Source organism: Phalangium opilio, unplaced genomic scaffold (genome assembly GCF_054372755.1).
Source record: "Phalangium opilio isolate 3A_F unplaced genomic scaffold, DU_Popi_V2 ptg000217l_1, whole genome shotgun sequence".
In the NCBI taxonomy this organism is placed as follows: domain Eukaryota; kingdom Metazoa; phylum Arthropoda; class Arachnida; order Opiliones; family Phalangiidae; genus Phalangium; species Phalangium opilio.
The window spans coordinates 3,745,455-3,762,901 of record NW_028324218.1 but is presented as its reverse complement, the minus strand read 5'-3'; the positions used below and the strand labels follow the sequence as shown (position 1 = coordinate 3,762,901).

The 17,447-nt window shown below is 35.1% G+C and overlaps 1 protein-coding gene across 3 annotated transcripts in view; it reads left to right on the top strand.

Moving 5' to 3' along the window:
- The first annotated feature begins 11,774 nt into the window (after positions 1–11,774).
- Positions 11,775–17,447, top strand: part of LOC149615736 (cGMP-inhibited 3',5'-cyclic phosphodiesterase 3A-like) — a 77,434-nt gene continuing 71,761 nt past the window's right edge. For 2 of the 3 annotated variants that reach the window (XM_089856051.1, XM_089856049.1), the window contains exon 1: positions 11,775–12,664. In XM_089856051.1, coding sequence (XP_089712177.1) covers positions 11,876–12,664 — 789 coding nt within the window. In that variant the 5' untranslated portion in view covers positions 11,775–11,875. The remainder of the gene's footprint in view (positions 12,665–17,447) is intronic. The other variant, XM_089856050.1, reaches the window with a different exon arrangement.

Below are 17,447 nucleotides of genomic sequence, written 5' to 3'. Positions count from 1 at the left end.
AAAGAAAATAAATATAAAAACCCCAAACATACAAATTCATAAGTATCCGACCCCACAGATAAAAATTCAAAAGTTTCCGACCCCACAGATTAAGAGGTACCCCACCCCACACCACCCCGACATTTTAGAGATAAGAATAAATAATAAAAAACTCGGGGTTTCTATCGAGTCTCTATAGCTCAATGGTAGAATGTCCGTCTTCTGCGTGAGGGACCCGGGTTCGAATCGCGGCTGCGATCTCAAAAAAATTTTAATTAAAATTAAATCTCTAACCGAGCCCAGTAACCCCTATCGGTGGGTTGTGGTAATATAAAGTTCCTTTTAAGCTAAAATCTGACGATAACGAAGCGACAACCCCGGCCACTACTACGGACGGACGGCTCGGGTCAAACTAAGAGCCTATCGTATACTACGATATGGCTAAAAACGCAGGCCCGGAAGTCTTGCTTACGTCTAATGGAATTTGGAATGTATGTCTGTCTGTCTTTTTTTAAGGTTTCCATGAGTTAGGTACATGTGTCTTATAAGTGTTGTTTAGCTTTAAGCGACTTCTTATTTTTTTTTACTCGTAAAAATAACTTGGGTTGGGTTGGGTTGGTTTGGTTGAGATAGGCCCGGTCTACCAATACCATAAAGGTTATATTAATTTCCGTTAACGTTATAAAAATGGCGCCCTATCAATGGGAAGTCCATGAATTGAAGTGTTTGAAATTTTTGGTGGTATTTGAATGTGTATTTAACCAGCTTTAAAATGAGTATATGCAAGAATACTTAAGTAAGAACTTTTTTTTTTTGAGATTTCATGGAAATTCATGGAAAACTCGTAGTTAACGTTCTAATAATCAGATATGTACATTGTTTGTACTCAAATGAATGCTCTCAGCGCTGCGAATCTGTTTAAACTGCCCATTTGAAAATTTGCATGTATTTACTACTGTTTGCGTAAAAATTCATTGAAATTCATGTAAAATACATTGCTAACGTTCTAATAATCAGAAATATACATTGTTTATACTTAAATTAATGCTCCCAGCCTTAGGAATCTGTTAAAACTATCCACTTGAAAATTTGATCGACACTACTAATGTTACGTGGAAATCCATTGAAATTCATGGAAAATTCATAGCTCCCTTTTATTCATCACAAATATACGTTGTTTATACTCATTTTAAAGCTCTTAACACCCCGAATCCTTTCCATCGACTCATTTAAACAAAATACCAACTTGTTACGAGTTACAAGGGATTTTAGATAAAAGACCTTGAAATACTTCAAATCCCTGAAAGTTAGTTCCGAGTTGCTAGGTAAAGTTAGTACCATAATTCAGTTACCAACGCAACCGCGGCAACCTCACTTGGAGCTGTTATTTTTAATAAGCCCCTATGCTAGCTTTCGCTGAAAAAAACCGAGGGGCTATTCACTCATCATAATGTATGTAGACGCTATATCCATACTAAAGGGATCATTATGTTAAGGTACGTCCTTCCCTTGACAGTGATTACACGTACCCCCCAAGGGCGTGTAGTGCAGTACTGTGAACATGAGAGTGGTTATCCCCTCGGTTAAATCTCTGAGTTACGTAGTTCGTATAATAAGCTGTTTAAAAGGTTTATTCTGCTAGTGGCAAGTACTCTATCTATCTCGTATTAACTGACCCTTGATGTTATTTACGCTGCTATTTTTGAAACTACGTTACTTTCCCTCCTCTTTATCCTTGTGTCCATCACAGAGGTCACGACCTTTTGGACCAGAACGATCTTAATCTTTTAATAAGGTCAGATAACTCCCTTTGAAAGGTTACTTCGATCAAAAGCAAATATAAATAATAGGTAGTAAGTGAACCGGCCAGTCTGCTTCTGAGGCAATGATAAGGTGTTTACTGCCATCTCGTGGTATATTAGTGGGCCAATCAGAATAAGGTTTACACTACGAAATCTAATCTATGATAGTAATTTAAAAGAAGCAAAAATATGATTATAATTTTCATGGGTTAATGCCTCGAAATAGACCTATAAAAGTGGGTAGGCAACTCTGTATCGTGACATATATTGCCATCTCTGCGCATGCCCACTCTCATGATACAAAAGACTACAGCGCAGGCGCCAAAAAGCGAGTTGGAAGACAAAGTTTTACCCCCCCCCCCTGTCTTTCCCTCTTAAAGACTCTTAGTTACATGGAAATGGTCTTTTCAAAGGCTTAGCTTACTTTCTGTTAATTCTATTTGCTTTTGGTTCAAGCACAGATCGATAATCTAAGATGTAACGTCACATGGTACTATCTGAAAAGTGTATCATAATCTGTACCCTATTATGGTATAGTCATTTTTTTTTTATAAAAATATTTGAGAGACCAAACCCATTTATAGATTGGGTAAGCGATTTGAGATCATAAAACTCTGTCCAATACCCATTAATACTTCTTTAACACAAAAAACTAGACCAATTATGTTGTTTACTGTCTGAACTTTCATACATTTTTTTGTTAGGTCTAAAGAGAAACTGTAGCTTTAATCCATAAACTTGACCCCATCGTCACGTCCAAGTTTATAATTAAACCTCATTAATGGACTAGCCAATAGGAAAACAGATTAGAGATAGTTTTAAACCCATCAGAATCGTGTACTTTGTCTTAACCCTTTTTCCTAGTACGTGAGCCTAAAATTTGCAGCCCTTATCTAAATCTAATTAATGCCTTTGTTGTTAACATACTGTCTCTTAACCCTTATTTACAGCAGACGACACTGCGTCACGCCACGCCCCCTTTTGAAAATGGTTTATTTATTTCTGTTGATGTTTTGAAACGTGATGCTGTCTAGGTTAGCCCAGCCAAGGCTTAAGTTGTATTTAGTTATTTTTAGATTTATACGGCCTCGAGGCGTAATAGGGGAATATGTGAAATTATGCAGACGACACTGCGTCATGCCACGCCCCCTTTTGAAAATTATTTATTTCTGTTTATGTTTTGAAACGTAATGCTGTCTAGGTTAGCCAAGGCTTAACTTGTAGGCCTATTTAGTTATTTTTAGACGGCCAAAAGACCTAAGAGAGGGAATATGTGAAATTATGCAGACGACACTGCGTCATGCCACGCCCCCTTTTGAAAATTGTTTATTTCTGTTGATGTTTTTAACCGTGAGTCCGTGATGCTGTCTAGGTTAGCCAAGGCTTAACTTGTAGGCCCATTTAGTTATTTTTAGACGGCCAAGAGATCACCTAAGAGAGGGAATATGTGAAATCATGCAGACGACACTGCGTCACGCTACGCCCCCTTTTGAAAATTGTTTATTTCTGTCGATGGTGATCCTGCCTAGGTTAGCCAAGGCTTAACTTGTAGGCCTATTTAGTTAGTTTTAGAGACGGCCAAGAGACCTAAGAGAGGGAATATGTGAAATCATGCAGCGCCCTCTCTGGGTTAAACAGTGGTCGTGTGCATCAGCTCACGGCCTTAAATTCTGTTGAAGTCTTGAAGTTGAAACGTGGTGGTGTCTAGCTTAGCCAAGGCTTAACTTGGATTTATCCTTCAGATACATTGATCCCTTTTACACGAACACGATTCCAATCCCGTTCCCGTCTCGGGTTCTCGCGCTAAATTCCCAGAGGATTCGCTCGCGCTCCTAACTCGCGCATTCATTGTCCCGAAATAGTTGTCTATATATCCCCTTAGAGGGCGCTACCGGCACGTTTTCCCGCGCGTGCATCAGAGAGTGAACCCAACTCTATCTAAAGTTTGTTTGGATGCGTTTTGATTGCCAAGGCTTAGCGTTTCCTCGGTGCTAATCTACAATGTAGGCTCCTTGTCTGTTCGGCGCTTTACCGACTACCCTTACACAAAGAGAAATTGTTATTAAAAGTTTCGCCACTGTTTTGGGGTGACTGGTTAATCTGGTTTGTTTGGTCTGTGTACTGTAACTTAATATGGGTTGGGTCGGATGTACAAGTTTTAATATTAGTTTCCAGTTGCACTTTGCGCATCACTGGCTCTGCTGTCGTTAATTAAGGTTTATTTTTGTAGTAAGTGTAATTAGAAACCGTTTCTCAGTTGACCTAAGCCTTAATTTAGGTAATTAATATTGTTTTTGGTTCCTGATGACGCGGAAATGCTCATTATTGTTCTTATATTAGTATAGTTAGACTACCCGTAACGTAAGCTTTAAAATGAGTACAAACAAGGCGTGGTTTCAAGTTGATTTTTACTGCGCATGCTCTATTTGATTTTTCTTACTTCCGGTTTCACTCGGTATTATTTAAAGTATATCGAGTAAATACTCTAATGAAAGCTTACAACGAACCCGTTCCAGTGATGCATAAATACAGATTAAAATATTCACCCACAACTTACAAAATCGGATTTTATGCATATTAGGTTAGTTGCAAACAAGAAACTAGAATTAAAATAGAATCGGGTCGACCTCAATACTTTGTTGAATCGTGATTATTTGAAAAATGCGACGGGAAAGTTTCCGCTTAGATGGAAACCCTCTTGAGACGCTACGTCCGTTTTCCCCTCTAACCTAATACATTTCGCTACATTAAAGTCTCGCGAGCTCTTTTCCGCTATCCGTGCCTTATCTATGTTAGCTATACGAATCCCCTACTTCATCGGTAAGCCTTAGGTAGTCAAAAAAATATCCCAACCTCCTTTAGAAATTCCTCCCTTATCTGCATACGACGTAACTCTGTAAAGCCCCTAGCAATCTGAGCTTCCAATTGTTGCGGTGAAGTATTACATCGGAAATCGTTCGAGTTTTTCCTCATCCCGGGGATTTTCCCTAAAGTTCAAAAGGAATTAGGGATATACTGATGAATTTGGAAGTTAAATTTAATAGCGTATTCGTAATCGTCTTGATGTAAGCTTTAAAATGAGTACACACAAGCCTATATTAAAATAAATATTTGATGTATTAACGGGCGAATTTCACAATAGTCACAATTTGTGACTTATATTTAAACCCTGTATATATAATTAAATATTACAACGAAATCTATTTTATTATACACTGAGTTTAGTAAATTACCTCAATCGCTGGTCACAATCCCGAAAAAACAAAATATTTCTATCTAATTTTAAATTACAAAACAGTCACAAAAGTCACAAACTGTGACATTTATGCAAACCCTATCGTGTAGGTACTCTAATTAAAATTTACGACGGGATCTACTTAATTATATCCAAAATTAATTGAAATACCTCAATCCCATACCACAATCCCCAAAATAAATTAAAAAAAGAATAAATATTTTTATAACACAATTTGCATTTAAGTAACGATCCCTTTTCTCAAGAAAAATATTGAATATCAAAGGATAAGCCGCCAGCTCTTTTAATATTTACGCCTAACGTCGAAAATTCTTTATTACAAAGAAAAGAATAAATTGGAACCTTAGACCGCAAGGTATTTAATTAACAACATTGTCGAATTACACCGTACACGCACCAGATGTCGCCACAATGTCTATCTCATTCCTAATGTCGCTATTAAATTATATCTGAAGAAGAATAATAATAAAAAAAATACCCGGCTGTTTTATGACGCTGGCGCTAATAACTTTTCGTACAACTCGTACAAATAGTTTTTCCCGTACGCACGTGCATTGACGTAATTATGGCGCGTTTCTACGTTTGCGATGAACACTTGTCTCTAGGTAGAACCTTCCACTAGTTGCCTTGTTTTATTATTTGCTTTAGTTTTAGATAGATCTAGCTAGCTATAGGAACAACTAAACCAGGAATTGAAGGTCTCTGCGTGCTGGATTGACGTACTACCTGGATTACCTGGGAAATATCATAAGGGATTTTGAAGTATGGTTGGGGAATATCAGGGAATTTTTTTAAATAGTTGGGAAATATTAGGGATTTTTTTTTAAATGGTTGGGATTTATCAGGGATTTTTTAAAATCGTTGGGAAATATCAGGGATTTTTTTAAAATGGTTGGGGAATATCAGGGATATTTTTAATATGGTTGGGAAATGTCAGGGATTTTTTTAATATGGTTGGGAAATGTCAGGGATTTTTAAATATGGTTGGGAAATGTCAGGGATTTTTTTAATATGGTTGGAAATGTCAGGGATTTTTTTAATATGGTTGGGAAATATTAGGGAATTTTTAAATATGGTTCGGGAAATATTAGGGAATTTTTAAATATGGTTCGGGAAATATTAGGGAATTTTTAATATTGTTGGGAAATGTCAGGGAATTTTTTAATATGGTTGGGAAAGGTCAGGGAATTTTTTAATATGGTTGGGAAATGTCAGGGATTTTTTTAATATGGTTGGGAAATGTCAGGGAATTTTTTAATATGGTTGGGAAATGTCAGGGAATTTTTTAATATGGTTGGGAAATGTCAGGGAATTTTTTAATATGGTTGGGAAATGTCAGGGAATTTTTTAATATGGTTGGGAAATGTCAGGGAATTTTTTAATATGGTTGGGAAATATCAGGGAATTTTTTAAATGGTTGGGAAACATCGGGGAATTTTTAAAATGGCTGGAAAATATTAGGGATTTTTTTAAAATGGTTGGGAAATATTAGGGATTTTTTTAAAATGGTTGGGAAATATTAGGGAATTTAAAAAATTGTTCTGAAAAGCAGGAAATTCTAATTAGTTCTGTAAATTTTAAATTAAAATTAACAAGTCAACAGATGTTCTTAAACCTAAATAAAAGTAAACAGCTAGAGTTCTAAAGGTTTTTAAATGGCAATGAGAAACTTAATTAAAATTGCAAATTAGCTTAGTTAAAAATACAAGACTACATTAATTAATTTTGCCCAAAGGCCTAACTCAAGAAATTTTTAATTACTGGAATTAAAGAGAAATAATTTAATATGTGTGATTAGCCCCTCCCCCTTCTTCCATTTTCCCCTATCTCGTTAATTAAAGCTTATCCCCGCATTTTCTCTAATTAATGCGAATTACTTGAATTAATTATTCTCAATGGAAAAGGTAGGGTACATCTAATTTAAGAAAATAAATTTTGCGTCAAAATATTTGAACAGAAATTTAAGAAAGTTTTTTGATTTATTTAATATTTACAAAGGTAGCAATTACCTGTATTTGATTTAAGAGACGGTTTTATTAACTATTGGTTATGTTACTTTTAACTGAAGTGAGCTATTGCTTGGCTTAAGCCTTGCTTATGTTATTCCAGTGCACTCCGTAAGTTTCCGCGCTGTAAAATGGTTATGGTGTGGTTTTAGATGCATTGTTTACTTCTAGTTATTTACATCTGAAGCAATTTAATGGCCAACAGTATGGGGTCAATTAAGTTTGAACAATAGTGCTGAATTTTAGAGCGTATTATATCTCTCTATGGGAGGGCACTTTAAATTTCGAACCATTCTAGTAAATAATTTAAGTATTGTGTATCAGAAGTTTAGGAAAAATCGAAGTTATGTATGTCTAAACACGCATAGCCCTATAATATTCATAAGTATGGGTGTGCCATAGAGGCTTACAGTATCACCTGTTCATGCGAGACAAAATTGGAGACTTCTGCGCCATCTGTTTAATAAATGCTGTGATATCTCTTTCACGAAGTATAGTTATATCATAGCCCTATAATATTGATAAGTATGGGAGTACCGTAGAGGCTTACAGTATTGCCTGTCCATGCTAGACAAAATTGAAGATTTCTGCGCCATCTGTTTAATAAATACTGAAGCAACCCGTGACCTACTGTGGTATCCCTTACACGAAGTATAGTTATACCATAGCCCTATAATATTGATAAGTATGGGTGTGCCGTAGAGGCTGACAGTATCACCTGTCCATGAGAGTCAAAATTGGAGACTGCGCCATCTGTTTAATAAATGCTGAAGCATCCCGTGACCTACTGTGATATCCCTTACACGAAGTATAGTTATACCATAGCCCTATAATATTGATAAGTATGGATGTGCCATAGGGGGCTTACAGTATCGCCTGTCCATGCCAGACAAAATTGACTGCGCCATCTGTTTAGTAAATGGTGAAGCATCCCGGACAAATAAAAGATGCAGGGCCTACTGTGATTTTCCTTACTTCATGCCTTGGTTGAGACCGGTTATGGGTAAAGATAGAGTTCTTAGTAGGTTATGGTTTCTATTTTCTGGAAAATTACAGCAGGTGGCGCCCCTATATCTACACTTTTATAAGGAATGCATGCATGCATCCTTAGGAACTCTACTTATAAAAAGTATAACGGGGTTATGATTAGATTCGAATATATAAATTCGATTTCATTTGATAACTTTAAGGGTTATTATCATCTGCTACGATTTGTTGAACGCAATATTGCGTGCTTGATATTCGAGACGATTTTCTGTGATTTATTGAAGTGTTTGCATGATGCAAGTGGTTTAAGACTTGTCTGCTAAAAGGGGTATATTAGAATCACGTGATGTGTGTCTGATTTATTATTGGATGCATTGCCGAAAACGAAAGTATCGATTATATTACAGATATAACCAATTTGGTTTGTTTTTTTATTTATTGAATTTGCCTATCTAAAGATAATATCAAAAAAACGTGAACCAGCAATTGTGTTGAAATAAATAATAAAACAGCCTTTTCCGGGTTGGTATTTTGTGGTTTGAATTTTAATTTTTTATGTAAATTAATATCTCGAGATCTGTTTAAGATAGGACCACGTTCTTGGTACCGTTGGATAGAGGACAATTTGGCCTATTATATCCTACAAGGATTTTAACTTAGGGTTTAAATTTCCAGAGTTATGGCGTCTTTAAGTTTGTCTAAATTTTTGCAACGGTTGTATAAAAATTAATATTTTTAAAACTCAATTATCTTGGACCCTGGTAAGTGTAGAACCAATTAACTGGTACCAATGGATAGACGACAATTTGGTCTATTTCTGCCTATAAGCGGTTTTTCAAAGCACTTAAATTTGCAGAGTTATGACGTCTCAAAGTTAAAATTAATTTTTGTTAAAAGCGATGTTATCTCGAGATTGGCTTGACATAGAACAAACTTATTGATACCATTAGATAGAGGACAATTTGGTCTATTAGATCCTCAAGCAATTTTAGTATAGCAATTAAACTTCCAGAGTTATGGCATCTCAAAGTTAAAAATAATTTCTGTTTATAACGTTGTTATCTTGAGATCGGCTTGACATAGAACAATGTTATTGGCACTGTTAGATAAAGGACAATTTTATCTATCACAACGTCAAGCCATTTTAATATAGCATTGAAACTTCCACAGTTATGACGTCTTAAACTATATGGTTACATTCTGATTAAGAGAAAAGTACCCAATGCCATTTCCGTGTTAACCTTTCAATCCCTAACAACTAATATTAAAAAAAATAATAATGAAAATTAATTTTGACACGTGTTCATTCTATTGTCTAGAATAAATACATTTACCCTAAATTAAAATTATATAACCCAAACAAACGGGCCTTTAATTATGTTACATTGTGTATGCGTAAGCTTTTAAGCGGTATTGGCAGTACCATGGTAAGTTGTTAACCCCTTTTATAGCCCAAGGGTTAAAGGGGTGCTGACTCTTGAAAATACAAGCCGTGTAATTAAAAGTTTCGGTAAACTTTTCTATTAGAAAAATGAACAAAGCTCGACAATTTAGGCCTATTGAAAAGTTTTCAGTTTGCTTTTCGTGCCCACAACTGAACTGAAAACTGAAAAGACCCAAATTAAGGTATTTCAAAAGTAAATTAAGCGAAGTTTTTATTCCAAAAAGAGCTCCATGGATAATAATTTCTATGGGAAATCAATCAATCTTGAGTCCGAAAATTGTATTTACATCTATACTTCTATGACCACACCGATTTTGTTTGACCCCCATAAGGGAAGGGACACCCTAATACCCAAAAAACAGTAACAATAACATAATAAACAATGAACGTTATCACATAAGTTTAAATAATATTAATTATAATTAAATTAAATGCACTTAACGCTATCTACAGGTGTGCTTTTTATGTAGCTGAGGGGGTAGTGGCTTCAGTATATGAAGTATAATTCCCAATAAGGCATTATATTAATGTATTACTAGGAATACATACAGCTACTAGGAATAATTGTGAAGCCAACTAGCCATTCCATTTTCCTCATCGTGATTTTGTCCAAGGGAGGAGCTAATAATGTATGACGAATTTTACCCTGGTTAATTAATTTATAATCTATCTCACTGCGCCTTGCGTTCCTACCCAACAAACCAATGAATGAAAAAATCACAGTTAGCATGACGCCATCAGAATTATGAGATGGGCATGACGTATTGTAGTAAGTTCTCAAGCCCGGTATACCCACACAACCCGAATTCATAGAAATTAACATGGAATGTTTATATATTTGGGCACAATAATTCCAATTAACTATATGTATTCCTGAAAATTATTACACCATTTGCAAGTAAACTTAAACCAATTTCAAGTAAATGTAAACCAATTTCAAGTAAATGTAAACCAATTTCAAGTAAACTCGCAATTATTCCTATTATATGTATGCATTCCTGGTATCACTTAATCACAATCTTATAAAAACGTGTTTTTATATTATTCCCTCGCATTAGGCCTAACGAGTGCACCCCCCAACTAACCTTTTATCAACATACCCCCTCCACCTTTTTTTGTGCCCGGACCTCTTGAAGCGTTTTAATAAAGAACCCATTTTCCCGCTCGTTAATTTTCCTCTCTACTACTAAACTAATAAAAAAAAATAATACGTAAGATATTTTTTAACGTGTATGCCTCGAAATGTAGCCTGTTTTTACGGTAGACTTTTAGCTTGATTACTAGATGATATTGTTGAGTTATTTGTCATTTGAAATTATTTTGTGTGCGTATTTTGATAGAGGAAAAGTTGTTTTAAATTTGTCATCATAAGTTGATAACATACTATTAAGTTCCTCTGTCTGAATGGGATATATAAAGTGGTACTGAGAGGAGAGGAGCTACGGGGACGTGACGTGTGTTTGTGTAAAGTTGCTCTAAGATTTTTCAAGTGTCATCATAAGATGATAATATACTATTAAGTTCCTATGTCTGTATGTAATATATAGAGTAGTGTTGAGAGGGGAGGAGCTACGGGGACGTGAGGTGTGTTTGTGTTCATACTTGGAAAGAGGAAAAGTTGCTCTAAAGATATTTTAATTTGTCATCTTAAGTTGATAATATACTATTAAGTTGCTGTCTGTATGGGATCTATAGAGTGGTATTGACTACTGGTACGTTGTTTAAATTGTATGGTCAGAGCTGACGACTCCCATTATGGTCGCCAAAACTGAGGTAAGGTATAGGAGGGTCTGATTTCACGAGAAAGTTCAGGCGCTACCAGGGAAAGGAAATTATCTCTGTTATTTTTAGGACCCGATTTCTCTTAGGCGCTGGTGTAAAGGAAAGGGGCTGTAGACGTTCCACCAAAGACATAATGATGGAGACTTAAAGAGGATTATCCGCTTATGATATTATTGGATAAAAAATATTAGTAACTTTCTTATTTATAATCCGATTTCGTCGAAATTGGCATCATCTGATAGCTCTCAACGTATTCTATATTAATCTAAAGCATTTTACAATTAAACTCATCATTTAGTCCTTGACTACGAGCATTTTATAAAACCAAGTTTATTTTAACGCATATTAATTCATGAACGAGAAAGGAAAACTTCAAATAAATTTATTTCAACGACACGACTACGGTACGGTATCCCAGCTATCTCATTTATTATTTATCATATTACGTCGGTAGGGTTCGCTGCTGTCGCTCCCGGGCGTACGTACTTTTAGATAGACGCGGTTTTCCAAAACACGGTGGATCTGGGCTAGATGGCTCGGCTCGCGTTGTAGCCGCGTATGTAGAGTTTAGTACACACAGTCGCGGAGAGTCGTTTCGACTCCAAGGCAGGCAGGCAGCATGGCCGCTGCTAATAAGCGGTCCAATAACAGCGGTACCACGCGTCGTAACGCTTCTGAACCCGTACAAGCTCTTTCCGACGGAAACAACGCTAGTTACGTCCACGTTTTAATCAAACCGTTAACCCTTGGCGAATTTAACGTTGATTCTTTAATTGGTTTCTTGGAAATCGTCGAATACCCTAAAATATTCTGTAATAAAATAGAATTATGTCTAGGTGTTGTTGTATTATCGTGTATCGCTATATTCGCCTGCGTTTACATTGACTTTAGCGCGGTATTATCGGCTTTTTTAGGCGTTTTTACGTCATTCGCGTTGCATTTTACCGTCGCGTTAACGCAACGTAAAACTTTAACGCCAGCTATATCGTACAGTTTAATATTCTGCAGTTTTATCGGTGACATTTTTAGCCTACGTTTTCCGCAAATATGGCTGAAAATCCCGGCGTATTTTCTGCTATTTTACGCCGGTTCGACGTTAACGTCTATACCGAGTTCATTATCGTCGTTATTCGTTGTTGTCAAATTATTAACGTCGTTCAATTTACGGTTTATGCCCATAGTGACGTTGCGTATTGTCTTAAGCCTAACTTGCAGTTTGGCGGGATATTTTGGCGCGAAGTATATCGAAAGTGTTTTAAGGCCTCCAATTGCTTTTATCGGTACGGACGGCAAGATTTTAGCCGTACGTCGACGTCGAACGTCAAGCACAGTTGTGCAAACGTCGAAAACATTAAGACGAACTTCGTTACCAGTTTTAAACACTCATCAAAGATCTCACTCTATAATGGTAAGCCTAATTTTTGTTCTATTGCATGTAAGGGGTTTCCTCGTATGGGGCTTCCTTTTTAATTTTCGCGCCAAATATAACGGGGCTGAACATAAGTTATTATCGTCTGCACGAGATTTTTTAAAAGATAAGACTAGTATTTTTAGTTAATTTAGCAAAATATTTAGCGATTAGGAAATTTTCGTGAGAGGAATGGGTGAAATTTTCAAATTTGAAATCAGCAAAACACGTGGCTATTAAGAATAGGTTAAATATTCAAATTTGAAAATTTGAAAATGTTTTTAAAAAAATATGCCATGGAAATTTAGGCCAAGTTTAAAAAAGTATAAATTGCACCTTTTCTATTGAAATTTAAGCTATTTAAGCCCCGCCTTTAATAGAACTAATAATTGTAATTTATTTTCAATGAAAACTGACCTTTTTTTAATGGTTTGTAAATTTCCTTAAAGCGCATGCGCCATATACAATATAATCAAATAATCAAAATCTAATCTTCACGCGCAAAATTTCAATAAAAAAATAAAATATAAGGATAATTTCAACGTAATATTTATATATACTTAACACTCTACAAAATATTAATTTTATTAAAGGTAGAGAATATCTTATCTCTGCCTTTCAACTAAAATACCCCATTGACAAAAAGAAAAAAAAAATTAATTTCATAACCACAAGTGTGTTTATGTTACGTCGAGTAACGTTAGGCGTGTATTGCTGCAATGTTTCGTTCAAAGATTTTTTTGGGTCACTTGCGAAATTTTTCGCTTTTTTTTTAAGCTTTTGAAAGTTAAAAGGCGTGAGTTTAGTGGTTTTTAAAAATGGTTTTTTAACTCTTTCTTTCGTTCTGACTTACAAAGCTTAAAGGTTTTCGACACCCTTATAAAGAAATCGTCTCACGAGTCTTGAAAATTATGTGTGTAGTTTTAGGTTGTTGAATAGTACTTGGCGAGAGCTTCAAAATAAGCTTTATTTCGTCGAAATCCGATAGTAAATAAGGAAGTTAATGAATTTTTTAAAAACTTTTATTTTCTATTTTATTTTAATTGCTTATATCTATGGAAATTTTAATTAATATTTAAGTCTGAATTACTTTAAGGGATAGAAATTAATTTAAATTTAATATTGACACCAAGATCGTAAAAATCGGTCTATAAATAATGGAGTTATGGTAATTTAAAATTTTTAAAAATTGTATAATTTATTTTTATTTTTAAACCGCGAAATATCTATAGAAATTTTTTTCAAATTTTCACGGTAGTAACTCTATCGTATAGATCGTAAATAGAGCTTTAAATTGAACCCTTAGAACGTAAAAATCGGTCAACAAGTAATAAAGATATGGTGATTTTTAAACTTTAAAGAAAAATGTTTAAAAAATTTGAATATTTTTAAAAAAAATTGTATAATAAATCGTAACTTTCTTATTTATGATCCGATTTTGACGTTCTTGGTCTCAAATGAAAGCTCTCGTTAAGCTGTACGTCATCATTATCGCAAATAAATCACGAGACTTTAAATTTAAAGAAACTATGACCTTGCACATTGGAACACGTTTTTATTTTTACTCGAAAACCACGCAATCATAACAATTTTTACTACTGTCTAAAATTAGGAGACTCCCGCGTGTTTTATTACCCTAGCAAATAAAACGTAGTTCAGCTGGCGTGATACTGGGGCCTTAAAGTGGACATGCAACCGTCCTAAAATCTTTATTATATAACCGCTGCAGCGTAATAGCAACCGCAAATATAAATAACCAAAAGTAAGGCAGTTGGAATAACATCATTAATATCATGGGAACCTTTAATCTCCTCAGAGCATTTGGACCTCTGTCACTTCCTATAATTTCTATATGCATTTGATAATAGTTATAAAAAGCTATATTAATTCATGAGGCATAAAAATCTGCTACTTTTTTTAAAAGTAATAAAATTTTTACGTTGCATTATAACTTTAGAAACCGGGCAGTTAATTTTTTTTCCTCATAAATTTTGTTTTTGCTATATAGAGTTGAAAGTGTTAATAATTACGTAATTTTTAATGCCTATAACTAAATAATAATTTTTATTTAACCAATAAAACCTATTGACTTTATATGAAGGATGTTCATCCCAAAAAGAGCTCCCTGGGTAAATAATAATTATAGTTTGCAGTATAAGTACAATCATGCAGTGGGATTCATCTAGGGATGGTAAGTTCTATGGGAAATCAATCAATCAATTTGGAGTCCGAAAATGTTCAATACATCTATACTTCAATGATCACACCGATTTGTTTGACCCCCCCTCCCCCATAAGAGATGCATGTACTGTACACCCCCTAACACAAGTTAAAGTTATGAACATTGATTGGAAACAGTGTTTTAATGATGACCCCCTTATGTAATTAAAATAGCAAACATTGTCTTTCATTAAATTTAAGGGGGTCATCCATAAAACACTGGTTCCAATCAATGTTTATAACTTTAATTTGTGTTAGGGGGTGTACAGTACATGCATCCCTTATGGGGGTCAAACAAAATCGGTGTGGTCATAGAAGTATAGATGTATTGAACATTTTGGGACTCAAGATTGATTGATTTCCCATAGAACTTACCATCCCTGGATGCATCCCACTTCATGATTGTACTTATACTGCAAACTATAATTATAAGCTCCCTTTTTGAATGAACACCCTGTATCTTCGATGCCCAAAAATTGATTGACGTAAATATGTATTTCTTGCAAAACATTCCGTTGTACTGGAGACGTGTTTACTATTATATCTATTGAGGAGATGAGGTCATAAAACACTCGTAAAAAAATTAACTTTAGACTTAGGGTTTGTTTGTATGTTGTAGATAGAAGCATAAGTTTATAAGTGATATGTTCGCTCCATAAGTATGAATTGCACTACCTATACGATTCGTAATGCTACTGAGAGACTTACAACAGCTCGAGATAACTAGTTCGACTCAAGGAGAACGACAGAAGCGAGTCAATTGAAGTCCTAAGTACACTCGGTGGTGGTTAATTAATTTTGCAGCTAGGACCTATTCCATCTAGGTCCTATTTAGTCTGCATTACTAAGCCCCCTTTGACAGCAGCGCCACCTCATTCACCAGGCCTCCCTCGCTTTACCTCCTCGAATCTATGACCTACCTCACTCACTCACTCACTTCAAAATTACAAGCCTTTCAGTTTGTCATGACCAGAATTCAAATTAATTCAACAAACTTATGGAAGGAACTTATCTTATGAATTTATGGTTGTAGAAGCCATAACTACAATTGAGCGTATAATTATTGCTCAATCATCATAATTGGATAACCTTGCCATTTATGCCTCGAGTTGGTTACGTCATTGACAGATTCTAAGTTCGTTAAGCACGAGTTGCAGAATCTTCGCTAGAACTCTCTTTTAAAGGGCACACTTATCTTTAATATATAGTTCTGTAGTTTCTTTGTGTAATATAGCATTGAAATTACTGCAGTTTCGGGTCAAAGTTCAGCATAGAAATATGGGTTATTACTTCACAAAATTTAAAAACCCAACTTTGAAACGCAGTTAATTTCTGTCCAAAATTTAGCATTAAAATTAAATCTCCAATAACAATAATATTAATATTAATTAATAAGGAAAAAACTGCAATATGACAAACAATCCCTTAAGACCTCGACTCAACAGTACAGTGTTTTAATCCATGGCCTAGCTTTGTTATCAACCTATCCTATGATTTATTTATTGGGGGTACGTTTATACCATGACACTATAAGCACCAAGAAGCCGACTCCCTTATTTCAGTGCAGATACCTCACTCACCCTAGCTGACTTTTAGCTCTAAAATTAAGATAAAACATTATCTCTATTATCTAACTATAAATAACATATCGACAATAAGTATACCTTTTTAAATACGTTAATAATGAAGGTGTATTAAAAAACCTGGAGGTCTACAACCTCATTTAGGCTCCCAAACAATATTGATTGCCCCCCCCCCTAAAACCACGAAGTATTTCTAGTAATAACATATGTACTTCGTAATTAGCATACCATAACCATAAGTTTATAAGTGATATGTTCCATCCATAAGTATGAAATGCACTACCTATACACGTTCGAAATGCTACTGAGAGACTTACAGTTCGAGAAGGAGAACGACGGAAGCGAGTCAATTGAAGTCCTAAGTACACTCGGTGGTAGTTAATTAATTTTGCAGCTAGGACCTAATTCTATCTAGGCACTCCTATTTAGTCTGCATTACTAAGCCCAAATTTGACAGCAGCGCCCTCCTCACTCACCAGGCCCCTCCCTCGCTTTACCTCCTCGAATCTATGACCTACCTCACTCACTTCAAAATTACAAGCCTTTCAGTTTTTCATGACCAGATATTAATTAAACAAACTTATGGAAGGAATATATCTTATAAACTTATGGTTCTACCCTGTCTTACTCTATATGTGTGGCTATTTCCTAATGGTTTTAGGGACTAATCAATGTTCTTTGACCCCACTGCACTTAACACTCAATTTAACCTCAAGAAAAGACCCTTTCATTTATGGCAGACTTATGAGAAAAAATAGTGTATGTTTATTATAGTCATAGTCGGTCATAGTGTCGCATTGACTCCAGAAAGCTTTAACTTTTAATCTCAATTTTTTTGGTTTTTTTCGCATCCAAAGTATTTGATTTATGTCTGATAATACTCCGTCCCCCAAAACCTTCAATGTGTGTTTAATTTTTTTTTTTGTGTGTCATCGTGGTATCATTAGTTTAGGGTGTTAATTTTCATCGAGATTTGAGAC